Source organism: Drosophila nasuta, chromosome 2L (genome assembly GCF_023558535.2).
Source record: "Drosophila nasuta strain 15112-1781.00 chromosome 2L, ASM2355853v1, whole genome shotgun sequence".
Classification (NCBI taxonomy): Eukaryota; Metazoa; Arthropoda; class Insecta; order Diptera; family Drosophilidae; genus Drosophila; species Drosophila nasuta.
The window spans coordinates 6,333,588-6,361,587 of NC_083455.1; the positions used below are offsets into that span (position 1 = coordinate 6,333,588).

Genomic DNA, 28,000 nt, shown 5'->3' on the forward strand with positions numbered 1-28,000 from the left:
TGCGTTCGACGCGTGCGGTTCATATTAACGGATAACTGGATAACAAAATAGCCAAGTGGCAAATTGAATCGTGGCCAAAACGGATAACTTGGCTCAAAGTTTTGAGTTTTGATTTTTGCAGTTGTGCTGTTGCTGCTCTGTGTGAAAAGGTGCCGCAAGTTTTGTAGGCGCGTGAGCTCGTTACGCATAAATTAAGTTTCTGACCGAGTTTTTTACAACAGATCAACGCAGCAGCAACAACAACATCAACAACAACAACAGCTGCAGAGACTGCGTGCAATTTGTTGCAAGGAGTCGCCAGCGTATTGTTGCAGCTTTCCTCTGTTTGTTGTTGTTGCTGCTGTTGCTGCTGCTGTTGCGGTTTTTATTGGCGTTAAAGGTCGTTTACTGTTTGGCGGCATCAACAACTTTTTTGTTGTTGTTTTGATTTTGATTTTCATCTGCCTGTGTGCGAGTGCGTGTATGTGTGTGCAAGTGTGTGTGTGTCACTAGTGCGTGTTTGTTTTTGTAACTCATATATTAAAACACACTTTCAATTTTCAATAAAATTGGCGCGCTCGACTGCTGATCGATGACGTCGATTTGTTTGCATTACTCGTGACGATATTATGTGCCCAGAGTCGTGATTTCGATAGCCTATAAAAATATTATAAATGTGCCATATAAATACACATTATATCGTTCGTATATGGCACACGTTTGATGTCCCATGTGTCAGTGTTTTATGTTGTTCAAATAGCAGAAATAAAAATAACACTGCAAATTAAATTATTTCACTTTAATTAAATAAATTATGCACAATTAAACTCGGCAAGTGGAAATACATTTTGCGTCAATTAAAACGCACATTTGGAAGTAATTAATTTTGCAAGTGCTACGTAAACAAACAACATATTTTATCTGATATCAAAGCCTAATAGAAAATTGAAGTCTGTTCTAAAGTAAAACAGTGAAAAGTTATCTAGAAATAAATTTAATGTATTATCTACTCAAACTTGGTGCTTTAATTCATTTTTGTGAAATATGAAATTTAAAATACAACAACAGCGCGAAATTTAAAGCAGTTAGTCGAATGGTGATAAATATAGAATAAAATATAAAATGCATACATTCGCCTTATGGAATCGATCGAACATCGTAAATAATGTGAGAAAAATTATAATATTCTCTGCATGCCATAAAATGAATAATAAATGAACTGTAAACATACAATAAAAATATAAAAGGAATGGCATATAAAAAAATTAGCAATTGCATAAAAAGCGTACGAATATGATTTTAAAGTGCATTGAATACATTTCAATTCATTTTCCGCAAACACATTTTCACATTAAATGTTTACATTATAAAAAGATTGCAAACTAAAAAGCATGATAAATAAACTGATATAAACAGTGATACAAACTAAATAACAATTTAATTAAACGCAGAGAATTAAAAATGTTTCGCTCGATGATGCCTTTTAAAAGCGTATCTATTGTGTTTATGTAAGTTAATTTAATTTGCAAACAATGAACTTTTAATTAATTTGCACTTCAGTACAAATCGCGATAAACTAAGTAACTATTTTATTTGGAATGACATACAAATTAAACTTGAATTGTGAATATTATTATAATTAAATGTGGTCAGACTCTTTTATAGTAAAAGACAACTGGCAATTATAAGTTAATTTTGTTCATAAACAATGTACTTTAAATTAATTGGCTCATCAGCTACAAATCGCGATTAACTATTTTACTTTAAATGATTTAAAAAATGAAGTATTCAACTAAATTGTGAATATTATTATAAGAAAATGTGGTCAGACTCATTTATAGTGAAATACAACTGACAAATATGTCAATAAAAATGTCAATGCACTCAGCCAGAGTCATGAGAACCCACCGAAAATCCGAAATAAGAAACAACAGAAGATACAAAGTAACCATCTACGAGCTGATTGCAAGTAATTATGTATGCCAATGTGGTAGCAAAATGAACATAACACTTTAGTGGTTAAAAAAGCGAAGACACAAGAGAAAGAGATCGACAAAGAGATTGAGAAAGAGAGAGAGACAGAGACTGAAATCTCACGACAAGTGTCCAAAAGGCAAACCTTGAGTCCAGCCACCCACCGACCCACCAAAAACAGAAAAAAAAGTGTTGAGTAAGTGGCGCGTGTTTGGATTTTGATTTAGGCCCCAACTTTTGGTCGGGGCACCTTTCTTGCATATTTAATCAGACCCTGACAGCGTTCACAGACTTTAACTTGACTTTTGGGCTACAGTATATCAATTACGTCTTCATTGGTAATCCATCAAGAAACCTTTTTCTGTTTTGTCGATTGTCTAGTTTTTTTTCTGTTTTTCTTTGGAAGCTTCATCAATTTTGTTGCTGCTCAAAATGCGTAGCAGCTGCGTGCGGTCAGTGCAAAAATTGCAGTCAATTGTAAAGAGTATAGAACGAAATATTAAAGCCTAAGTGCATTTCCAAGGCGATCCACACAATTCGATCCGATCCGATCCGAGTTGCCTCTGTGAATTGGTTAACGAGCTTTGGAGGAGGCGTGTTTTGCCTTAAACGCTTGCAACGTGTCGGGCTAGGGGGGAAAAACCACAATGACGATGACGACAGTTTATGAAAATTACGCACAGTCAACTAATTTTCATTATAAAATCCATGCGAATATGCTGCGACACTGAAAAGGCGACAATTAAATGCACTACTTTATTTAATACTTTTTTTTTAAAACGGTTTTCGTTAGTTATAATAAATTGTTTCACAAGTATCTCTTCGTCTTTTAAATTTAAAAGAGTTTCATTAAATATATTAAAAATTTAATACGAATTTCTTTATTATTATAAAAAATATATTATATTTCGTTCATATCTATTGTTAAATACTTAACTTCGATAACAAAATAATTATTCAGTTTTTTTAATTAGTATCTAAATAAGTCTTAAAACTTATCCGAACCACAACAGTCAGAGATATTAGAAAGTATTTGTTAAAGACATTAAGCAATAGTAGCAATAAATTATTTGTCTAATTTCTTTTTATTTATTTCTCTACTCTTAACTCGTTCGATCCTAACATAAATAATTATTACAGAATATAAATACTGTTAATTAATACGATTATTTTCTTTCACTTAAATATTTGTTGCAATTTACCAAAAATAAACTAGAGTGTAGAATTCTTTCATTAACATTTTCTAGTTGCCAAAATTTTAAAGCTTGGTAAAACAAATTTCAAAATAATAATGCTAAATGTAAGATATCAGAAAATCATCTTCAAAGACAACAAGCGTTTTAATTGCTGACATTACAACTTAATCTAGATGATAATCTATATTAATCCGAGTTAATTTAACGTCATCTTTTGGCTGTCAGACTTCTGAGAAAATCGCTGTACTCGTTGAACTGAAAGCGTATGCAAACAAGTCTTGGGGCATCGAGCGCTTTTGGTAGCGCAAAAATAATCATTTTCATTAAAATTTTATATTTATTGAATGGCTGGCGACATTTCTTTGATATGATATATGGTGCGACGATAGGCTCGACCGATATCTGGAGCCACAAACTGGCGTGGGTGTCAGATCGTCGTTGTCTGGGGCGGCAGCGGAAATTATTTTTAAATACTTGCGTATGGAAAATTGCAACGCAATTGACATGATTTCCCAAATAAACACCGTGAGACCATCTAGTATAGATTTACATACTTACTTACATACACATATGTATGTAGTACACATCTTTTGTGTTGCCTTGGTTTTAATCAAAGCAGAGCTGTTGCAAGTTTTTAATGATGTTGCCACTTTTGGCATAATTAGGCAAATGGGCTAAAAGAAAAGTGTGACAAGGGGAAAGGGCAAATGGGAAACGGAAAATCGCTCAAGTTGAAAGCGAAAACTTTTGCGTTAATGCAATTTGCGACAACAGTTGCCACAAATGGAAAATTTTCTACTTCGTTTGTAGCGACAAGTGGCAGGATTCTCGCGGGCATCCCTTTGAGATTGCTAGCTTCGAGAGGTGTGAAATACACCTGAACACTGATGAGGAGGTGTGCTTCAGTGTCGAATTGATTGGAAAAATGAATAGATGCCGCACCATGAAAGGTAGTCAGGTTCAATTTTTTGCTTAAAGTTGAACCTATTCAACTCTGTCTCATTGGCAGTCGTTGCGAATATCCTGATAGCAATAAATGTCACACCCAAATGAGACTCCACACAATTTACACACACACACACAAACACTCATACATCCATAGACAATTCAGAGACCACAAAAATCTGGCAACAACAGCAACAATTACACACGAAAATATTCACACAGTGATGCGAAGAGTGTGAGAGCGAACACAATACTTTTGGGGTGTTCTGGAGCTGACACTGAGCCCCATCGTCCTCGAATAGACGAGGCTCATAAAAATGTCTGCACAACGAGAGAGAACAACAAACGACACAAATGAAATGTTCAAAACGTTCATCTCGTTTAGTTCTTAGTTCTCTGCCAAAATTACAATTGTTATCTATATTGAGTTGAGTCGTGGTATGCGTGTCGTATACGTAATCAATTGTTGCAGCTGGTCCAGTGGCACGCTTGACCTCCAGCACACAGTTCATCGAGGTGGCAAAACTTGCCACAAACCCGGTCGCAGCCAACGAACGAATCGTATTGCCTATTATTTTTGGCTTCTGCTTTTGCTCCGCTTCATTTGCGTTGGCTTTTATAGATTTTCTTTTATATGTTTATTTTTTATTCAATTTTTTTTTTCTTTTTTTTCGCCTTTGTCACAATTACACTTTGCTTAATCGAGTTGTGCGTTCTGCGCATATTTTCAGGTCACTTGGCAGCCTTTGTGTTCCTTTCAGTTTCTATTGATTTTCAACTGTCTCCACTCGAAAAACTGCATTCAAAATTGTTGCAAAAAATATAACGAAGAGTGAAGTAAAATTGAGTTTGCCAAAAGTGTTGAACAAATAAACACATTTCAGTTTCGTTCCCAATCCATTTACTTGTTTATTGTTACAATAACAGACAACAAAATTCTTGTAAAATATCCAAATTTATGCGAACTTCAAGCACTGCTTGTAAATTGCATTTGTGTTTCAATTTGTGCACCAGATTGGCAAGACCAATCACGATCTAAAAGCAAAATACTTCGGTATAAAATTTCTGACAATTTACTTTGTGCAATGTCAGTTCATTAAAGAAGAAATTTTAATATTTTGATGGCTGCTTACTATAGGAAATGTTTGTAACAGGCAGACGGATTCATCTCCAACAAAAAAAAATTATTTATATTTCTTGATCAGCGTCAACATTCGAGACGAATGGATTATTTTGAATATATTTATATAACATGACATATTTTTGGGGTATATTAATTTGATATATTTTATCAATAATACGCACTGTTATGCTTTTATTCAAAAAGTGTTACACTTAAAGTTTATCGTTAATTCGAATTAATATTAAAAAAAACATACAGTTTTGTTTTAAATCATTGTAAATACCTTGAAATGTGCGATTCGCTCACTTGAAACTCGGACAGACCAACACATTTCATTTGACAGACAATTGACCCAAACTGCCAATAAAATTGAGTAGCGTGAAATGTAAATAAGAAGGCTTCGCTAATAGCCCGATTATGATGAGTTCGATGACGTTGCCAATTTCGTAGATTCTTCATAACTTATGTGTATGTACATATATATGAGTATGTAATGAGAAAGCTATAAAATAAACAGTTGAATAATCAGCAATAATGCGAACGCCTCGGGCGGAACACGAAATCGATTCATTGGTAACAAGAAAACAAAAAAATAATAATAATAACAACAATTGAATGAAGAATAAACGCTGGCGAGAGGAGTAAAGGGAAGATCAGGAACAGTTCAGTATCAAGAGTAAAGATCAAAGCCATCAGAATTTAAAATAGCGGCAAGGTGTGAACTTTGATGTGGCATCTTTCCACTTCAGTCAAATGAGAACTGTTCTCAGTCAAAATATATGCATACAATATATAATTGTTATTCGATTTGGTAAATAAAATCTAAACAAATATTATTAATCACATTAATTTATGTAAATCGCATTCTTTCCGCATTTTTTCGTTTTTCGTTCACTGTTTACAGAACAAAATGTTTGCTCATTTTATTTCCTAAACTTTTGATGAATTGGGAAATTTATGATTCAGGAAATATGACGAATTGAAGCGTGAATAAATTTGAAATCATTTTTTCTCTCTTGCTGCAACCGGAAAAGTTCTAAGGTTAAACAATGTTTCTTAATTTATTTTTCACACTCGGCGTTCATCACTTTTCCTCACATTACTAATTAGTTACCATAAAATTGTAGCCCCAAAACGAAAATCACATTTAATTATTTATCTCCTAAAAGTTTGTTGAACGAGCCAAAAAAACAAAAATTAAATAAATTATGCAACAACTGTCATTAATAAAGTCGAGCGAAAAAAAATCCCACAATGAATGAAGGTCAGCATAAAGCAGCATAAATGCAACTACAAAAAAAAAAAAACTACAAAATCAACAGCAAAAGCAGCAACAAAATTAAAGTTGCATTTTGTGTTGAAATACCAGTTTTTGTATTTGGTGAGCTGCACTTGAAATAAAAACTCGAAAATAAGTGAAAAACGACGAAAAGTAAAAGCCAGATTCCATCAAAATATACCCTGTATTTAATTTTTCTTTGGCTTTACTATTCTTGATTAATTTATATTTGTATTAAATATTTCTTACTTTACTCTTAAAGTTTTAAATACACTTTATTCCATTCACAAATTCAATCAATATATGTGTTTTATCGGATATTTACAGGGTATACAATGTTGCTTCCACTGCTTCCACTTTATTTAGCTTTTGGCAAACGATTCGTAAAATGATTTAATCAATGCGCCAAGCCCCAAGCATAGTTCGACACCTTTTTAAGTCTTCGATTCGAGTGACGCACTTTGTTGATGTTGTTTACAATTTTCCGCCAACTTTTCAATTGCATTGTTTGAAACTAATATTGCGCATATTATTGTTTGGTATCTGGTATTTGTTCTCTTATGTCAAAAGCAATTGAAGTGCGTTTTTTTGTGCAAAAGTTCATAGTAATATTTCTAGCTCAGGGAATTTTCATATTTTCCATACGCAGAGTAGTTGTTTTAGGGCGTGGCAGAGTCGCCCAAGTTTCGCTTGTAATTAATCGCTGTGTGTGCAGCAATTTATGAGATTTTCATGAAATTTTGATGCTGTTTGAGTTATGTGTGGGTTGCTCTGAAAATTTTTAGCTTTAGCATTGAAGTGCGTAAAAAACGAAACACGTGTGTCTATAAATTTTCATTCAATTCATGCGTGTTTGTGTGTGTGTGTGTGTATAAAGTGGCTATATATCAATTACAGTCACAACAAATTGTGTGACAATTAAAAATTGGCATGCGTTCAGGTGTAAGCATTTGCATATGCCATGAGAGCGGCTTAGCTAAAGAGTCTAGCAAACAATTTATTCACTTACTTACATTTCGTAGGCTGGCATCTATAACAATTAATTATAATTAATTAAGAAATTTATCTAAAACAACAGCACTAAAAGTTTGTGACTTAAAATACTTTTATTCAATTGAAGTGAGCGATTAAAGTGCGTTCGTTTTTCAAACTTCGATTAATGCATTAATCTTGCAATTTATTTCATTTGATTAGGTTAATTTCTGTAAAAAAAGTAAACACCAAATAAATATCATTATGTTATTAAAGTAATAAGTGTAATGTTGGTTATATAGATAACCTTTGATTAGTTAATATGTGGCATATTTGATAATAATAGTTAATTGTGTTTTTTAGTACAGCCAATAAGAACTAAAGTTTTTTATGATTCCTGAACATTTGATTGCGATCGGACAAGTGTTGTAGAAGTTAAATAAGATATATTGTTGCAGGGGCAAAAACACCTACTTACTACGGGTCTTTGACAATGATATATTTGCACTACGCGGTATATTTTTAGTGTAGTATGATACTATATCAAATTTTAAGAATTTTTGCGGTATATTTAGTATATTTTAAAATAAATACCGCACTGTTTTGCTTTTATTCACAATGGATAGCTGATATCTCACAGTTGAACACACTCGACTGTAGCTTTCTTACTTATTATGACTGATGATCTACTTCTCATGTCTGCTGCTCTACTTCTGACTACTGATGATACCGATAGTGCCTATCGACTTGCTAATGCCAGCCGATATCTATCGACTAGCCTCCATCTCTATTACATAATTATTAAGTAGTGACTGTTTTTCTTTTGGTCATAATTCTATTTCTAGAAATAATTATATTAAATATTTATATACAAATAGAAGTGTAATCGAATTTCAGTATTTAACAATTTATATTCTAAATTTTAACATTGTAAATTTAAGGAAATATTTAAGGTCATGGCTTCAAAATCATAGCAATCACATAATTATTCTTCTTGTTCTTGATTGGCATATTTAAAAGGTCTCTGGCATTAGTTAAATGTAGTGCTAAAATAATAAACTCTCCGTAACCCAAAGTGACGTTTGCCATGCACAAGTTTTGTGTATCTTTTTATCAAAAGCAAACACAATCCTTTCAGTTATTATTAGCACTCGGCAGATGGCAAACACTTTGCCACAGCAGCCGCCAGACGGAGTCTGCCACAAAACCGGCAAAAGTGGCAAAAGTAAAAACAGAAAACAAAAAACAAAACCAAAGCAGACTCAATTGAGACACGTGTGTACGTATCTTAAATTTGTGTATGAGAATTTCTCCATCTTGTTTTCCTACCGTTTCCCTTGATTCACACCCACTTATTAGTTCAGTGTAAATATTTGCATTTTAGCTTCGGTTCTTTTACGGTTGTTGTTTGAGCAAAAACTTAAAAACAATGGATTGTTGCTAGGCATTTCAAATTTTATGGGAAAATCGAAAATTGGCAAAATTGCATAAATCTGGAAAGTGGTGCTAAAGAAAATTGGGAGAAATAATTCAGCAGCTTGTCGCCAATCTGTGAAAACTCTTTCAAAATCGCATTAAAGAACCTGAGCAAATATTGATTGTTTACAATCAAACAAAACGAGTAGCTAATAAATATACAACTACTGCTTGAATATTGTTTACAATTATAAGCACTACCACTAGATTATTTATGAATGAATACTCATAAATACTAAACAGATTCAAATCGATTCGTGCTGTGTTTCGCTTTGAGAACAATTCACAATCATTTCGATTAGCGGGAACAATTGACATTATTCACTTTGGCTTCAACAACGACAACAACATGGCCATCAAAGACAAACTATCCTGAAATATTTATTGTATGTTTTTTATTGTTGTTGTTGTTGCTATTGTTGTTGTTACGGCGAGGTCAGCGGCACATAAACATGTCATAAATCATCGGTGAAATGTGCGAGTTAAATGGAGGCGCGTGCTTCGGATTAAAGCCAAGTGACTGTGGAAAATCGAAGGGAAATGAAAGTGACCAGGAAATGTGCTTTATTTATTGCGACATCTCTGAGATATCTATGGCTAGTTTTGGGCATCCCTTTGGAAATTACTTTTGCCATCGCTGGACTTCCTAGCTCTGCATCTTATTCTTCTTTTTTGCACTCATAACATGGCCAGTTTTATTCACTCACTTTTTTTCTTTTGGGCAATTTAAAGAGCATTGCCAAAAATTCCAAGAGCTGTCAACAGTTTCATTAATTACATGCAGCAAGTGTTGAGAAATGGGCGTGGTAACTGTCAAATTTGTCATTCATCAGTTGCGCTTTGTGCTTGGCCCTCGATTCGTTCTGCCCTTTGTTTCTGACAGCTACATCATCAGCAGAAACAGAAAGAGCAACAGCAGCAGCAACAATCCCACAAAGAATGGGTCACTAACTAGCTCACAGGGATGGAGGATGATAAACTTCAAAATTCTCAACGGTTTTTTTGTTAGAAGTGCAAACATTTGCTTATGATAAAAGTTTAAGAAACAAGAGATAAACAATGACATTATTTTTATAAAAGCTGAATTAATGATTATAGATATTCCTCGTGTTGAACTTCGTATTCCCAAAATAGAAGAAACCTATTTCACTTTTAACTTTTAAGTTTTAAGTTTTGAATTTGTTATTATTTTCAATATTTAATATTTCAATCTCAACACCACACCACATTCACATTGAAATCAAGATCGAAAATAAAAGAAGAAATCCAAGTGTGATCAGCTCATAGAACCTTTATTAAAATTGTCGATATATGAATTGATATTTTTAATTGTTTGAATAATGAAATTTCAAATCCTCGCTTAACAGCCTCAACCAAATAGATACAGCAATAAATTGATTGTATTATTTCACAATGATCGATAAGTACTGTTTAAAGATTAATTCAACAAATATTATGTTTAATTAATTGTGATCAGCTGTTATGTGTTGATAGCTCAAAACGAAGTGGTCGTTAAACAAGGATGTAAAATATTTGTTTCTCTTCTTTGTAATTTATAGGAAAATGTGAATTCCGCTCGTTTATTTTAGCCTCAGTTTTGATTTTACTACCTGACTAAAATGGGGAAAATATGCCGCTAAATTAAATTCGGTATGGACGTTAAGTTGAAGTGGCGTTAATACGAAAAACTTAAGCTCTATATTGGTATATTTTCCACGAAAGTTTATTCTCAGCTCATACTCTATTTATGCTAGTATAAATAACTTCACTTCAATTTAGTATTGCATTGTAAAAAAAAACATTTATTACCAAACTTATGACGCATCAAGTTTCTGAAGTTTAATTAAAAAAATTAATGAATGCATGTATGCCGCTAAATTAAAAACTTTGTGATAATTAAGTATAAAAACAGTTGGTAAGCGTAGTGTTAATAAATTTATTAAAAATATTTATTCTTAGACTCGTTAGCTACACACACATTTTTCTACTACTTGTACTAAATATAATAGTTTTATTGGGTAGACTTTAATAGCTTGATTAAGTAAACCTAACATTTATTTACCTATCATACTTAAAATGCACAGAGTAGCAAACTTAATGCTGCAGTAGGTAACCGACTGCATTTATTGCGTATACGCAACTAATGACAGACATTTCAATCATTTCGTTGCGCCAACTGACAGACAGCATCAATCACAGATAAACTGAGAACTTTTGAAAAGTAAACTTTGAAACCTTAAACAAACTTCATGCGCGATAACAAAGTGAATCGAAGCCAAAACGAAGCTGCAAAACCAACAAATTGCAAACACAATGAAATGCAACTGAAGCAGAAAGTGAATGTAAATCAAATGAAATAAAATAAAATACAAATACAAAGCAAAGACAACACACAAAAAGTGAGCGAACTAACGGCAGCGGCGACACAGCGGCAATCGTGCAAAGAAACAACAACAACGACAACCACATAATAATAATACAACGGGCGGCTGCGGCTGCGGCAACAACAACAAGGAGAGCAGAAAATCATGAGCGAGAAACGAATTGCGCACAAAACTGTCATCAAATGACAAATGCTTGACAGCATCAATCAGCAACTGCTGCAGCAGCGACAGCGACAGCAACGGCAACAGCAACAGCGGCAGAGACTGCGACTGCGACAGCGAGTGTAACTGAGTGGAGAACAGAGACGATGGCAGCGCATTGCCGGCGCCGCCGCCAACTGCGCAGCGACGCCGGCAAAGCAGCAGCAACAGCAACGGCAACGGCAACAACAACAGCGATCGGGTTACAATTGTTGCTGCTCTCAGCATTGCTGTCTGTGCTCGCCACAGCAATGTCGACGTCGATGGCGACGTTAAATGCGACGTCGTCCAGCACTCAGAATGCTGCTCACAATGAAACCAAAGAAAATCGAAGCACGGCGAAGCAACAACTTAGCGAAATTAGTGTCAATATTGTGTCAAGCACGCCCACAGCCACGCCCATTGGCATAAGGGAGAACGTAATGCTGCCCTCATCGGATCCAGAGCGAGAGGCGCAAATTCTCTACGAGAAGTCACTGCAGGAGTATCACGGCGCTCAGCGTGCCACCGAGACAGTCACACTCTCAGCTGGCGACGGCGACGGCGACGTCGACAGCAGCGTCAGCGGCAATGGCAGCAAGAGTTCAGCACAACGCAACCTGCACAGCGTCTGCGAGCTGTGGCTGCAGAAGCATTGCCATTGCACCGGCAGCTTGGAGAATCTCAAATTGAGCTGTCGCAGCATAGGAATTCTCGCTGTGCCAGTCAACTTACCCAGCGAGGTGTTGCAGCTGTGAGTACCCTTTGAATATTCATATTTACACTTCAAGTTTCCCCTCGCATTCATCGAGACTTGGTTTTCCCCTAGGGTAAAAATAAGTTAGTGGGCAACCTCATTTTAGTTCGGAATTTTTCATTTCCACGTGCATAATATTTGGCCTATATTCTAGTAACATTTTGAAGCCTGGGTAAATTAAGACAAGGAAGAAAACTACAAGCAATTAAACACGTGTTTCATTTCTATAAAATGACTTTTAAAAGCTTCTTATCGCCACCAAAGTTGCTGACAATCATTTTTAATTGCTTGCAATAACTTTTAATCTTCTATTGGGTAACTACCCAAAGCTTTAAACAGTAGAATTCATATCATATTCACTCTGATGATTATAAGAAATACCTACATATGTTTGATGCATAGAACTGTAAAAGTCATGAATATTCAAAGATATGAAATGAGCCTTACATAAAAGGAATTAAAGTGAATAGTAATAATAATAATAATAATTTTGACTTTTGGCTGAAATTCAAAGTAAGCAATAAATTTGGTAATGTTTTCATTTACACATTTTTAAAAAGTGTAATAATATTACTAAGAAATTTTAACTGTGAAATAATAGACCATTTGTACATAAACATATTTTAAGGAAAGTATGTTAACTGAGTAGCCATAATCCATAAATTTTAACAACTTTCGACAAAGATGAGTTTTCGCTCTTTGAGGTGGTTCCTTTAGGCAAATATGTATGTTATAAAGCATTTCTTATATATTGCATAAGCAATATAATTATAGTAAACTATTTAAATCCTAAAACAGCTACAATTATTTATTCCAACTTATGTAGGGTAGATAGAAGTATTTATATCATATCATTTCTATAAATTTTTAGATATATTTATCTAAGTGTGTTAGACTATTTAATTAGGTCGTTTAGAGCTGCATACGTAATAGTGCTCCTTACTCCTTTTCTAAAAGATAAAAAAATGTCACAATAAAAGGAACTCAAATTAATTTATACTAAAAATATGTCTTTTCGCTTTTGGTTCAATGTAAGTTGAGCTATTTTAATTGCAACCACAATAAAATATGAAATGATGTAATACATTAAATAAATCCAAGTCATAAATAAAATTGTCATTGATTTAAAAAAAAATGATTTTGAAAATATGTATAATTAGACCTTTTATACTTGAAGACATTCATTGATTTATAGGAATGTTTTAAATTGTTGAGAGTGAGATAGACAGACTCAAAATCAATCAATCTTGACAACTTTTGACACAGATGACTCATAAGGCAAATATGTATAATGTATAAACATTTTACATAGATCTTTTATATTATATATAATAATTTTTAATTAGAACAACATATTTAAATTGTGTTTCAATGAATATTGCAATACATTAGCAAAACACAGCTTTGTTACAAATTATTAAATGAATTCTACCTTTTCCAAGTCAATGAATCTAATCATGATTTCTGACAGTTATTTACCCCTCACTTTGATTGAACTCAAGGAAACAATGTGGAACACATTCCCATGCGTTCATAATCATTCGCATCCATTGGCGATATTAAATGATTAAACGTTTGCATTATTAAGCGATTATCAGATGATAAAATTGAGCAGTTTGTTGCGTGAATTCCTCGTTTTTTCCCCATTCGTATAATTACAAGTCAATTTCGCAGTGTTTCGAATCTGTTTTCGGTTCTGTTTTGGCATGCGGTTTAATCTAATTACACATACGCCACGTTGTGCGGAGTTTCACAATCGTCGTTCGCCGTCGCGTCGTTTGGAGTTTTCTTGTGTATTTAAGTCACGTTTTCTTGCCGCCGCAGACCTCTCAAAGGAGTTAGCCCCATTTTGGTGGCCAAGCAGCGCCAAACTTGCCCATTGATTAATGGCCAAAGCGAGTTGGCCATAAATAAATAAAAAAAAATTATTTATTAATTAACGCATCGCCCAGAGACAAGTCATCAGCTATCAAACAGCTGCAAAATATGTGCTGCATTATTCAAAGTTTTCAATTCCAATTGTTTGGGCCGCGCTGTTCATCTTCATTTTTTTGCCATTTTCCTCGCCTTAGGGCAAGTTCAATATTTTTTTCTTGTATGTACGTTGATGCCATTTACGTTTTTGATTGATGGCTTACAGAAAAGTTTAGCCATGTTTGGCAACATTTAGGATTCATTTTGTATTCAAGAGTCTGTTGATATATTTTATTTCAGTTGTAAGAAGCTTATTGAAATTGATAGATGACATTGAGTGAGAGCCGATAAACTTATTAATTTTATTAAGCCTATTTTCTTCTTTATTATTTTCTTTGTGACAGTGACTTGGGCAACAATAACATCACCAAGCTGGAGGCCAATTCATTTTTCATGGTGCCACATTTAGAAGAGCTGTAAGTATGCGTTAATGTTAATAAAGAGCAAGAAAATAAAATGAATTTTGTTTTTCACAATAATCCAAATTAAATAAAAATGCAATTATTATTCTATTTAAATGTTACACATACTGTTGGTATAAATAATATCTAAAACGTAAACTTGGCTATTATAAATCTTAATAGTTTTCCACCTCGAAGAGCTGACTCGAAGCTGCTAAATCCGTATAATTAATGAGCAGGGTTGTTAAATTAAGCTTCTGCTATTTAGCTTCCCAACTCTGCCCGAGTATTGTTTAAGCTACCCAATTCACGTAATGTTTTTACATGCCACAAAGCCTCATCCCCTTCCCTTTCCGTTTTTAATCTGTATACTAAGCATCTAGTGATTGTTGAAAACACACAAAGTTATGTGAAAAGCATAACAAAAGCAAAACAAAGGCGACAACAACATGCAAAAAAACACAAAAATGAAAGAAAAAAACTTTCATTGTTGCCTGTCATGAGCGCTGCGACTCATTATTCAATTTCACAGCAACCTCCCAGCCACACCCCTAACCCAAAAAAGCGAAAGCGAAAAAAATGAAATCACAGTGGTCAGTCAGCTGTAGTTGATGAGGAGGGGAATGAGGATAGAGTCGGGGGGATAGTCAGGATTGCTGCAACGGCAACAGCAGCAGTTGGGGGTAATATAAATTACTTGATTACGTTGTATATTTCAGCGACTTTGCAGGATTAATTACTCAGGCTGTTATCCTTGCAATTTCCTGCACTTTAGCTTAGCGTCTAAAGACTTTCGACTTCGACTTCTTGCGCGCAACTGTTGACCAAGGGAAGGTTTTTATTTGCAGAACGTTGTCCGACAATAGCATCATTAATATGGATCCCTACACGTTTTATGGACTCGCCAAATTGAAACGTTTAAGTTTGCAAAACTGCGGCCTTAAATCGTTGGCTCCGCATTCATTTCAAGGACTCGGCCAGCTTGTCAGCCTGTGAGTATGCAACACAAGTCGAATTGCCAAACGTATCTGTAAGTGTGTGTGTGTGCCTGTCTGTCTGTGTGAGTGTGTTTTTGTGTGCGTGAGTATGTTTTAATGTTTGCTTTTAAGCGTATGATACAGCGAAGGATGCGCCCGAAGTCGAAACAGACGCCTGCAGGATCAATTAGTACGCTTGCTGCCATTTAGTTTGTTGCCTTCACACACATCAACACCCAACACTCCCCACACACACACAGTCGCACACATGTATACGCACACGCACTAGCACAAGCAAACTTAAGAGGACTTGCCAGCACTTGCCAGCAATTACACGCTATTTTGCTCATACTTTTCGCTTTCCCTTTTTCTCTTTTTTCTTTTACTCATTTCAAATTGCAAATCGTTTAAAAAAATATGAACAAAAAATACACACACACACACTTCACTCACACAACACTCGACCCCAATGGTAAAATGGGGGAAAACCCTGACGGAACTCAGTCAATTGAATGGCAACGCCTTGGTCAGTTTGGATGGCAATTGTTTGGGCAACCTGCTGAAACTGCGCTCCTTGCGCCTTGAGGGGAACCTCTTCTATCGCATTCCAACAAACGCTCTGGCCGGACTTAGAACACTCGAAGCACTGTGAGAGTTTTTTCCTTTTATCATTTCTATATTTCTAGCATTTTGCATGCTTAAAGAACTATTCCAATATAATCCACAGACAAATTGGCAATGCTTTGTTATGAAAATTTATTGCCCTCTAATTATGCATATTACGTATTCTTCCATTTTAGTTGTTAACTATACAAATCCTTATTTGCTGCATAATTTTCCATGTGTAATTAGCAAATTTGACTTCAGTGTTGAAATGTGTATTTTATGTGCGGTTTGGTTACAAATGTTTTTGGGGTCTAATCGAAATGCATGCGCTTAATGAATCATGTGAAATGTATAATATTCAATGCTATGACAAGGGGTTGACAATTGCCTTAAATCGTATGGTGGAATTTAATTTAACCTGCATTTCATTTTCTGCTCAATTGAACAAATATGTAATGTGAGAACTGCTGCGGAATGCAATTAATTATCATTAATAAGATGTGTTGCTTTTCTCAACTGTTATTTAGTATTTATTAACTGAGCAAACATTCATAATTTTCTGTAAAATAAAAATTTAATTGAAATTTACTGATAACTGAAACAAAAAGTAATTCTAATTCCTTAAATAAAATTTAATTTCTTATAATATTTTTAATATTTTATACTCACTTTTATTCTAAGAAAAATGTAACTTCCATTTTATTTTCTAAATAATGCAACTTTTTGTAACACAGAGAACTGCTGTGGAATTATAATTAATTATCATTATAATAATGATGTGTTGCTTTCCTTATGAGTTGTTTAGCATTTATTTATTGAAAAATCATAAATCATGTTATTCTTAATACATATCGTATAATAATTTACTATTGATTGAAGAACTTCATCTAATTCATTAAATTACATTTAACACTTACCAATATTTTAACACTTTTCACTGGTAACATTAAATTAAAGCTGGGTTTTATTTTTTGCCCATTTGAATGAACTGTTTTGCGACATGAAAATTGCTGCGAAATGCATTTAATTGTAATTAATACAATTTATTGCTTTTCTTATGCGTTGTTTATTATTAATTAACTTCAAAAGCATTAATCAAATTAATATTCATTTAAATTATTAAATGAAGTAGCAAATACTTCTATTAATTTTTCTCTATTCGAACATAAAAATAAGTACACGCACAGTATACTATAAGCACTTGCTCTAGAATACTAACTATGACTTCCTAATAGATTTGATATGATAATTCAACATTAATTTAATGCGCATGTTTTTAACGTACTTTGAACTCGTTCAACAAACTCATTTACAATTTTTATCCATAATTCAGGAATTTGTACTTTCTCATCTACTCTATAAAAACAAAACGTATTACAGATCTAAAGATTTTGGCCATTAAATTGTGCAATTACTCATAATTTTTTTCCTCTTCACTTTCGTTCGTAATGCGACTTCATTAACAATTTCGGAACCAACAGCAATTTGGGCAGCAATTTGTTGACAATAATAAACGATGACGATTTTCCAAGGATGCCAAACTTGATCGTGCTGTAAGTGATAGCTTATAGATGGAGTCTGTTTAGTAGTTAATATTATGCGAAATATTACTTTTACTTACATATATGGTTTGTCTTTTTGTTTGCAGTTTACTGAAGCGAAATCAAATCATGAAAATCTCTGCGGGCGCTCTTAAGAATTTAACGGCTTTAAAAGTTCTGTAAGTAACTAAAGCAATAACAAATACTTTAAGAACTTCACACACTTGCCCATATACACACACACACACACACACATATACAAACATGACTTGACAGGACACGACAGGATGGTAGAGAGCAGGACAGACGACCCACGGCGCGACCTACAAAATGCAATTGATATCAAAGTGAAATTGAATTCAATGACTCTTGAATGCTCTAAGATGTGTCATTAAAACAAAACAAATCCATAGCATATACTAAGAAAAAAGGCTACTTATTTCCCTATTTTAAAAACGAAGAAGTAATAAGGAATTTATGGAAAAATCATTTTATCATTCGGCTTCACTCTTCTAATAATTACAATTTTGTTTGAAGTCAAAGTTTGCAAATTAAAATATTTAGAAATTTCAATTCGTATGAACATTATATTTTGTTTGTTATTGAAAACAAATATTTTTTATCTTAAAAATAAGAATATCCATCCGCAAATCATCGTTTTTTTATAGAGTATATATTGAATGTGCCGCTGCACCGCAAACGTCTTTTGAAACTTTTAATACTCGATTCTTCCTCAAGGGAGTAAACACAAGCAGAAGTTGAAGTGCAAGTGGAAATGGTGTTTATCCGTTTCTTTTTCATTCGTTTTTCTTTTTTCGGGGCATAGCTCGAATAAATTTCAATTTTGCAACAAAGCGGGCAAAACTTGTTGTATTTTTTTTAACTTTACTTTGCGACAGCTTAAATTGTCGACGTTGTGACGCCGCTGCTGACATCGCTGCCGCCGTCGCCGTCGCTGTCGCTGTTTACCGCAAATTTTTGGTTTTTGCGTTGCATACTTTGGGGCGTGCGCATAAAATTCGCTTAACTTCAGATGCAACGAGGGCTGCAGACGATGACAAATATGCAAATTTATGTTGTGGCTGACTGACGCGTTAGTCAAACTAAACAGACAAACCTCAAGATACCAGGGGATAAGCAAACGCATGCAACCTCTGAAGACGAAGTATGCATCAAGTGAAAGTGAAAAACTTTCGCCGTGCAACGCGTAAATCTGTGTTGAAAAGTATAAAGAAATTTACCGTATGCATTCGCTGAAGATTTATGAGTATCCACCTTCCTTCAATCTTCCCCCGCGCTAGCGTGGCGTGTCTGTTATGTGTTCTCCAAGTGAAAGTTGGGAAAGTTTTGTTTTATGCCAGGCACGCACATTGCTGAAAAGGGAAATGGACACGCTCAGGGATAGACAGCGTAAACATGAAATTCTTATAAGGGTTTATATGGATATCAATTGATTAATTTCGATTATTGAAATTAAAGAATATTTATATATTTATTTAAAGGTAGCGGAAGGGATCACTTAAATTTAATTGGTACAATTAAAAAAGTAGACTTTTTATTAAATAAGTTCACTTTGAATGAACAAAATATAATTTCAAATTAAATAATTTCGTAATTAATAAGTTTTAAATAAAATGAATAACCCCAAAATCAACAAGTAAGAAAGCTACAGTCGAGAGTTCTCGACTGTCAGGTATACACTATCCATTTTCAATAAAACTATATTCTACAAATATACCAAAAATATACGGAAAAATTAAATATCTGAAAGGCTATATTTGGTTTAGCAATATTACCATATAATATTTAAAATATACCATGGAGTAAAAAATATACCATTACATACAAAATATACAACATATACTACACTCGCAATATATGGTACAATAGAGAGCAAACTATACTAGAAATGGTATTAACAAGTTTTTCTTGGTAGATGACTTTTAGTTACAATTGAAATTAATTTGAACTTTATCGGAAACTAATGTGTTATTTTAATAAATAAACAAATAATAAAATATAATTAAATAATAACCCGATATACTATATTGGACAAACTCAAAATATATAATAGCAAACATGATAAATAAAAATACTAATTGAAAAATTAAATTAATTTATTATTAAATATGTTATTTAACTAAAATACATATAATTGAAATGAATACATTATTTTGAAAACTACAGGGTAGTGAATGAATTCAATAAGCACAAAGGCAAATGTACAAACAAATGTAAGGTTCTTATTAAAAGGAATTTAAAATAATCACCTAAGATATTCAGATTTTATAAGTTGACCACTTGACTGAAATGGCTTCAAACGTATTTTGCTTTTATCGAACACCCTCACGTATAATTGAAATCAATGCACTTTGTGGGAAACTAAACTTTATTTTCATACATAAATTTGCATGGCACACACAGTTGGTGTCCCAGAATCAGATCCAATCAGAATTCTGTACCCCGGCTACGTGCGAACACGTACGGACTGACCCTCGAAATAACCGCAATGTGAGACACATGCAAATACGCTCTTTGAGTTGTTCATGCAGTGCACAGAAGCGAAACCGAAGCGAGTATAAACAAGTAAGAAAGCTACAGTCGAGTGTACTCGACTGTGAGATACCCGCTACCCATTTGGAATAAAAGAAATATATTTTGCGGTATTTTCTCAAAATATACCGAAAATACTGCAAAAATACTAATAATATACCGAATGGTATATTTGGTATATCGACATAGTACCGCATTCAAAATATACCATAGACGGCACAATATACCAGATTGTCAGCCAAAGCAACTCAGACCCCTAGTAAGTAGGCGCTTTTGCCCATACAAAAGTATTTCTTTAATAACTTCGACAATTTTTATCTGATTGCAATTCAGGAATCATAACTACTATAGTTATTATTGTATATACCAAAATTCGGAACTCTAGCTTTAAAATTACGCTTGTTATTCGATTTTTTTGATTTGCGGGGGCGGAAGTGGGCGTGGCAAAAATTTGAAACAAACTTGATCTGCGTGCAAACATAACAAATGCTGTCGAAAAAAAATTATAGCTCTATCTCTTATAGTCTCTGAGATCCAGTGTTTCATACGGACAGACGGACAGACGGACAGACACACAGACGGACAGACGGACATGGCTATATCGTCTCGGCTGTTGACGCTGATCAAGAATATATTATATATACTTTATAGGGTCGGAGATGCCTCCTTCTACCTGTTACATACATTTCCTGCCGGCACAAAGTTATAATACCCTTCTACCCTATGGGTAGCGGGTATAAAAATCGCAATATTTATAAGCGAATTTTGAAATGTGCTTCAATAATATATTGAATATATTTTTGTATATTTGTTTTCTTTGCAGGGAATTGGATGATAATTTGATAAGCAGCTTGCCAGAGGGACTCAGCAAATTGACACAACTGCAAGAGCTGTAAGTATTCATTGCACAGGTGTTGCTCAAAGATTAGCAGCACACAATGACCTCAACGAGGGGTCTGGGTGGGGGCCGGGAGAAGGCAAGATAATGGGGAAGAAAATATCGTTTTCACTTTAGCTGGCAGCACAACATTTGCTACTTTGTCAGGCGGCAAACAAGCGGAAACCAAAAATCATAACGCATCATTACTTTGTGAATTTACGACGAACCCCGCGACGCTCTCTTTCTCTCTGCTAAGTCCCCCTCTTCCATCCGGTGTGATTGCAGTTGCCTTTGACTAGTTCCACATCCTGTAGCCATTGCAGTTGCAACTCTTTTTTCTTCTACTTTACTTGGATACAGTTGCTTTGTCACTCACTTTGTGTCGTTAGCACAACAATGTCTCCGTGTGCATGGATTAAAAAAGTTCACAATGTTTTGCAAGCTTGTTTTCTGCGTTAGATCAATCGCAGTCTTTTCAATAAAGAATCAATTTAAAGTTCATAGTTTTGCTCAATTGAAAATTACATAGAAAAAATTCATAAAGCTTTATGAGACTGTTTTCGTTAGATTGCTTGCAGTCTTCTTCTTCTTTCATAGTTTTCCTCAATCAATATCAATTTAATAGTTTTGCTGAATCAAATATAGAAAAGCCAAAAGCAACAAAATATTATTTAATAACAATAATTTATAGTATTTAAATATTCTTTAAATATTTGTTAAAATATTATAATACATTTTTGATTTAATATTTAGAGTATACAAAATTCGTTAGTTTGCCAGTAATATTTGAAATCTAAGTAGTCGTGGCTGCATTTTGTTTTTGCCACGCACTTCCTGCGAGTGGCAGCTGCGGCAACTGGCGACTGTCATTGGAATCGTTGACATCGTTGCAAGTTTTTTGCCTTGCAACGTTTCTCAAATGTCTCCCCAAGGAAATTCAATTTCTGGTAAACAGGATAATTATGAGCATGTTAAATGTTGCGATAAAAGCCACGCTGCGTTGCACTCACCATCCAGCCGAGCCATTGCATATCCCATGATTGGGGAATTAAACTAGTAAATAAATTCGCTACTTTTGCTCTGCTGTTGTTGAGAAGAGACTTGCACTTTTTTTCGTTGTGATGTGGTTTTTCCCGCTGCTAGAAAAACAAATTTAAAAGGATTAAAAACATTTTGTAATGCTCGCAGTTGGCAGTTTGTTGATTGCCAACAAAGTTAACTGTTTCTTCGAGGGCAACCAAAGGAAAATAAACAGACAGAGTCGAAGCAACAAATTAAACCGATAAATACAGAGATTTCGTAGAAGTTTGCACAAATTAAGCAAAATTAAAGACACCACTTAAATACATTGTTAATTGAGAGATTAAGATGGTTGCATCAATATCTTAAAATGAACTAATGTACGAGTATAGTAAAAGTTAAGTTTTTGTTACCTTAAAGAGTTCACTCTTGGCTCTTCAAACTTCTCCACTGCCTTGAGCATTTCCTGAATGTTGGCCAAGAAAAACCAAAAGACGATAACAAAATGTTAGCCCAAAAATATACACTGATTTTATGCGTGGCAGTTGTCACATGTCCCCGACTTGGTGCCTCGCCAACTTGACTCTCAAATGCAGCTGCCACGCAGTGGCACTTGAGAACAGAGTGTGCAACTTAGAAATAGATGTTTATATGCCATAGATGTTTAGATTTTAACCCTGATTGTGCTACAGCTCCATGACCAGCAATCGCCTGCGCTGGATAAATGATACGGAACTACCCAGAAGCATGCAGATCCTGGACTTTAGAGCCAATCCTTTGTCCACCATCACCAACGGCGCCTTTCGTGGCATGACCAAGCTGAGAAAACTGTAAGTTGAACATATGAATTTATATATTGTAGTATAACGATTTCATTGAGCAGTATATTGTCCGATGTGCGCACCCTGAGAAACTTCCCGGAACTGGAGGCCTGCCATGCCTTGGAGATCCTCAAGTTGGACCGAGCTGGCATTCAGGATGTGCCAGCAAAACTGTGTCGTCAAACGCCAAGACTGAAGAGTTTGTAAGTATCAATTAAATTGCCTAATTACTTCTTTTCTTTACTTTTTTATTTCAATTATTCTTTTTTGCTTAAGAAAGATTCCAAGCTTTAAATTGTTTTCTAAATAAAACAAACATATTAATGTTATACCAAATGTAAAAGTTAATTTAAATTATAAAGCGTTAATTAGATAAATTTGTATTTTATTTTTGTACATAAATTTTTAAATATTTACTATTCTATTTTATTATATTTCTATTATATTTCTTAAGAGCTTACTTTAATAAATAAAATTACTCTAATATCTAATTAATTCAATTTTGTTTCAAATTTCATTTAGAGAACTTAAAACCAATTCCTTGAAAAGCATCCCAAATTTAAATAGCTGCAGAGACTTAAGGCTGTTGTAAGTATTCTATCTATATAGTGTGGAACGACTTATTCATTTTTAATTTGTATTTACCAGAGATTTATCGAGTAATCAAATCGAATCACTGCAAGGACGACCATTTTTCGGGCTGAAACAACTGCACGATCTTTTGCTCTCCTACAATCGCATCAAGTCCTTGCCACAGGATGCCTTTCAGGGCATTCCCAAGTTGCAATTGCTGTAAGTGCAAATAAGATTTACTAAAACCATTATTAACTGCTTGCTTTATTTACCAGTGATCTGGAGGGCAATGAGATTGCCTTTATACATAAGGACGCCTTTGCAGTGTTTACAGCTCTGGAGGATCTCAACTTGGGCAACAACATCTTTCCACATCTGCCTGAGGCAGGCCTCAGTGCTCTGCTCCATCTGAAGACGTTCAACAATCCGAAACTACGTGAATTCCCACCGCCCGAAACCTTTCCGCGAATTCAGACATTGATTCTCTCCTATGCCTATCATTGCTGTGCCTTCCTCCCTTTGGTCGCCATGTCGGCGCAGCGCAAGACGTCCCAGGTGCAGGAGGCGGTGCTCTTTCCCTCCGATGCAGAGTTTGATATGACTCTTTGGAACACCACCATGATGAACATCTGGCCACAAATGTGTGCGTATCCAATCAATCACATAGTACTTTTTATCAAGTGTAAAACATTAGTTTCAGTTCTTTTTAAAGTTTATTTAGCAAACTGTCTCAGAAATACATTAAAAGATCTTGATTTCCAATTAGTCTAAGAAATGTTCCGAAGGTATCGTTTCTATCTATTCTTGCAGAAGAATTGAAATACTTAAGGAATAAATCCTAATGAACTACTTAAATTTTAGAAGACAAGGAATGATTTTTTTTGATTCAGATCTGTATAAAATGGGAACATTTTTTTATAAGAATCTGTTTTAATCAGACTAGTAAGGACACTTAGAACACTTGTCCTAGATACTTCTTTGGAGAACAGTGAATTTTGGAATAGAATTCAACTCAAAAAACTATCCTGGAATGTTGCAGTTACAGCTCTTAGATAACCACCTAGTCAGAAAACAATTATTAAAATTTTGCAGTTTTGTAGTTAGTCTACTAGCAGCTCTCTCATTTTTGGTATGTTATTCAATTATTTGCAAATAAATGAAACAAAATTACTCCAAGAACCTTCATTCCTCAACGTATCTAATACACTTCCGCATTTATTAATTTTTCTTACAGATAATCTGAGCAAGCAGCTGGGCGCCAGCTCACACGAGCTGTGGGATTCACCCAACTACATGACCAACTACAAGTTCAACGAAGATCTGCAGCAGCTGCCAACAGGCAGCCAGTCGCCCAGCAGCTACATGGAAGACTACTTTGAGAGTCACGACGTGAGTGCACCTGGTACAGGCTTTGGCTTTGGCACAGGTCTCTTCAGTGGCATCTCTGCGGATGATCTGCAGCCTGGATCGGTGCAGTGTCTGCCCATGCCTGGTCCCTTTTTGCCTTGTGCCGATCTCTTCGATTGGTGGACGCTGCGCTGTGGAGTCTGGGTTGTCTTCCTCCTCGCTCTTCTCGGCAATGGCACGGTGGTCTTTGTGCTCGTCTGCTCGAGATCCAAGATGGATGTGCCGCGATTTCTAGTCTGCAATCTGGCTGCTGCTGACTTCTTTATGGGCATCTATTTGGGCATTCTGGCCATTGTCGATGCCGCCACCTTGGGTGAGTTTCGCATGTTCGCCATTCCCTGGCAGATGTCGCTGCTCTGCCAGCTGGCTGGCTTTCTGGCGGTGCTCAGCTCTGAGCTGTCCGTCTACACGCTGGCAGTGATTACGCTGGAGCGCAACTATGCCATAACCCATGCGATACACTTGAACAAGCGTCTCTCGCTGCGCCAGGCGGGCTACATCATGAGTGTGGGCTGGATCTTTGCTCTGATGATGGCTTTGCTGCCACTCTTGGGCGTCTCTGACTATCGAAAGTTTGCCGTCTGCTTGCCCTTTGAGACGACAACGGGACCGGCGAGTTTAACCTATGTGATTAGTCTGATGTTCATCAATGGCTGCGCCTTTCTCACTCTCATGGGCTGTTACCTCAAGATGTATTGGGCCATTCGGGGCAGTCAGGCCTGGAACACGAATGACTCAAGGATTGCCAAGCGTATGGCTCTGCTGGTGTTCACGGACTTTCTCTGCTGGTCGCCTATTGCCTTCTTCTCGATTACGGCCATCTTTGGACTGCAGTTGATCTCGCTGGAGCAGGCCAAGATATTCACAGTGTTTGTGCTGCCGTTGAACAGCTGCTGCAATCCATTTCTGTATGCCATCATGACCAAGCAGTTCAAGAAGGATTGCGTCACACTCTGCAAGCACTTCGAGGAGACACGCGTGGGTGGCACAACAGCAGCGCGTGCCGCACGTGGCAAGCGAGGCGTCGAGTTGCCGCCACCACTGTTGCCAGCCGCAGCCGTTGCTCATCCGCCCGGTTGCCGCTGCCTGCGCATGCTGCCCAGCGAGATGCCCAATTGGCATAAGATGGAGCAGACGCCAACGCTCTGGCAACGCCTCAAGCGACTCTGCTGCGGGCAGCGCAGCCGACGCAAGCAGCGCCGTCAGCCGCAACAGCGACGTCAACGTGCCTACACCGCAGCGGCGGCGAATCCGTATCAATATCAGTTCGCTGAGCTACGTCAACAGCGGAAGAATCGCGCCAGCTCCATTTCCAGTGAGAACTTCTGCAGCTCACGCAGTTCCAGTTGGCGACATGGCGCCAACTCATCGACGCCAGCACCGCAGTCGAATTGCAGCATGCCGTTGAAGCTAATGGATCCCAGTCAGGGACATACGCACGGTCGGCGACGGCACTCGGCCTGGCTGATCACCAGAAAGACGTCCCAGGACTCGAATCTGTCCAGTTCGCGAAACGATTCCTCCGCCTCAGCCACAACGGCCAGCACCTCCACATTCCGCTTGTCGCGCTCCAGTGCCGGCAGCAGCACTCCCCTGCCCTCGATTATAGGTGAGAATAATCATTTTAATACTCTACATTTCAAGTTGAATTTTCGATTAACCATGTCGTATGCGTAATTTGCTTCAAAATCCATTTTTTAATGACAAAGTTGTCCCATCAAATTTTAAACGAATGCAGAGATATTATTAATTTATAATATGTAAATTTTTAATGGTAAATTGCTAAAACGTTTGGTAATATGTAACCAAGAAATATGCGAAAACCCATGTTGTATGCGTAATTTTTTTTAATGTTTTTGTATAATTTCATAAAATGTATTATAATTTGTACGACGGTTGCAATTCACTTATACTTTGCAGAACATAAAGATAAGCTAATGAGTATTATTTTGTAATATTAAGTATTCAACCATCCGATAGTAAATTGAACTTTAAAATTTGTATTCATTTTCTTAGGCACATCAAAACTGTTGCCAGTGATGTGAAGAACTAATTATTATATAATTATTGAAGACATAGTTTAATATCATTATGACATAGTTTAATATCATTATTGTTATTGGTTATTTGAATTGTGTAAATTAATTTGTGTTTATTATTTTTATTGATTATCTGCAACCTGCTAACTTTACACAATATAATTTAGCACATACGAATATTTTAGTATTTTTCGAAGTCATTAATTTACAAGAAATAGTCACTGAATCAGAATATTTATTTATGTCTTTACAGCTCACAATGGCAAGCAGCAACACGAAACACTGAACAAGCCGCGTTTGGTGCGCCAGGAAGCTGTGCAAGAGGAGGAGGATTCATCCCCGCCACGATTGGGTGTGAGATTTTTGCCCACAATTCCCTCCGCTGCAGATAGCTCGGTCATCATGGAAGATGGCGACTCGGCCAATGCCGCAGCTGGAGGAGCAGCATTTCTGGGCATGCCACTGCCTGGTGTCTCTAGTGGATTTCTGGTGACGCCACCAGCTCAGCTGCAGCCGGACAAGCCGCCACCAGCGCCTAATGATGCACCACCGTGACCAGACAGTGGTCAAGGATTTTGGGGCAGCTAATGGCGAAAAGGAAGGCAACCTGGATCGGAAACCTTTCTTTAAATGGGGATGTCAATGGGGAACAGAAAGCTCACTGTGTTCATAGATTGTATATGTTTGGTTTGGTAAAAAGAGAACCAGAAATATTTTGGGGACATAGTGTAATATCGAGAAAGGCCACAAAGAGTTGCAATACGCAGCTAAACAAATAAGAGTTAGTATTAAGTAGTCAATTGATTGGATTCGAGTCGGAGAATGAGAATTCCATGTGAATCCAATTGTTGCTGTAGTCTAAGAATGCGAAACAGTCGAACAAATGCTTTTCGGCAAAAGAGTATTACGAGTATGTACTACATAGTACATAGTAAATGTATGT

General features: G+C 35.8%; 1 protein-coding gene across 6 annotated transcripts; it reads left to right on the forward strand.

Annotated features, from left to right (window-relative positions):
- Positions 1-17: 17 nt before the first annotated feature.
- Positions 18-27,998, forward strand: LOC132783479 (leucine-rich repeat-containing G-protein coupled receptor 5). 6 transcript variants are annotated; one of them, XM_060788672.1, is made up of 15 exons: positions 18-149; positions 11,128-12,262; positions 14,584-14,655; positions 15,489-15,632; positions 16,122-16,265; positions 17,705-17,776; positions 17,872-17,943; positions 21,141-21,209; positions 22,910-23,047; positions 23,101-23,241; positions 23,561-23,626; positions 23,687-23,830; positions 23,887-24,254; positions 24,846-26,627; positions 27,311-27,998. In XM_060788672.1, exons 2-15 carry the CDS (start codon positions 11,637-11,639, stop codon positions 27,610-27,612), a joined length of 4,140 nt encoding a protein of 1,379 aa, XP_060644655.1. In that variant the 5' UTR covers positions 18-149; positions 11,128-11,636; the 3' UTR covers positions 27,613-27,998. The 6 variants fall into 6 exon arrangements, with proteins under 6 accessions (XP_060644655.1, XP_060644658.1, XP_060644659.1 ...); XM_060788675.1 differs by having other exon boundaries at positions 11,144-12,262; XM_060788674.1 differs by lacking the exon at positions 18-149 and adding an exon at positions 1,455-1,487 and having other exon boundaries at positions 11,144-12,262.
- The last annotated feature ends 2 nt before the right edge of the window (positions 27,999-28,000 follow it).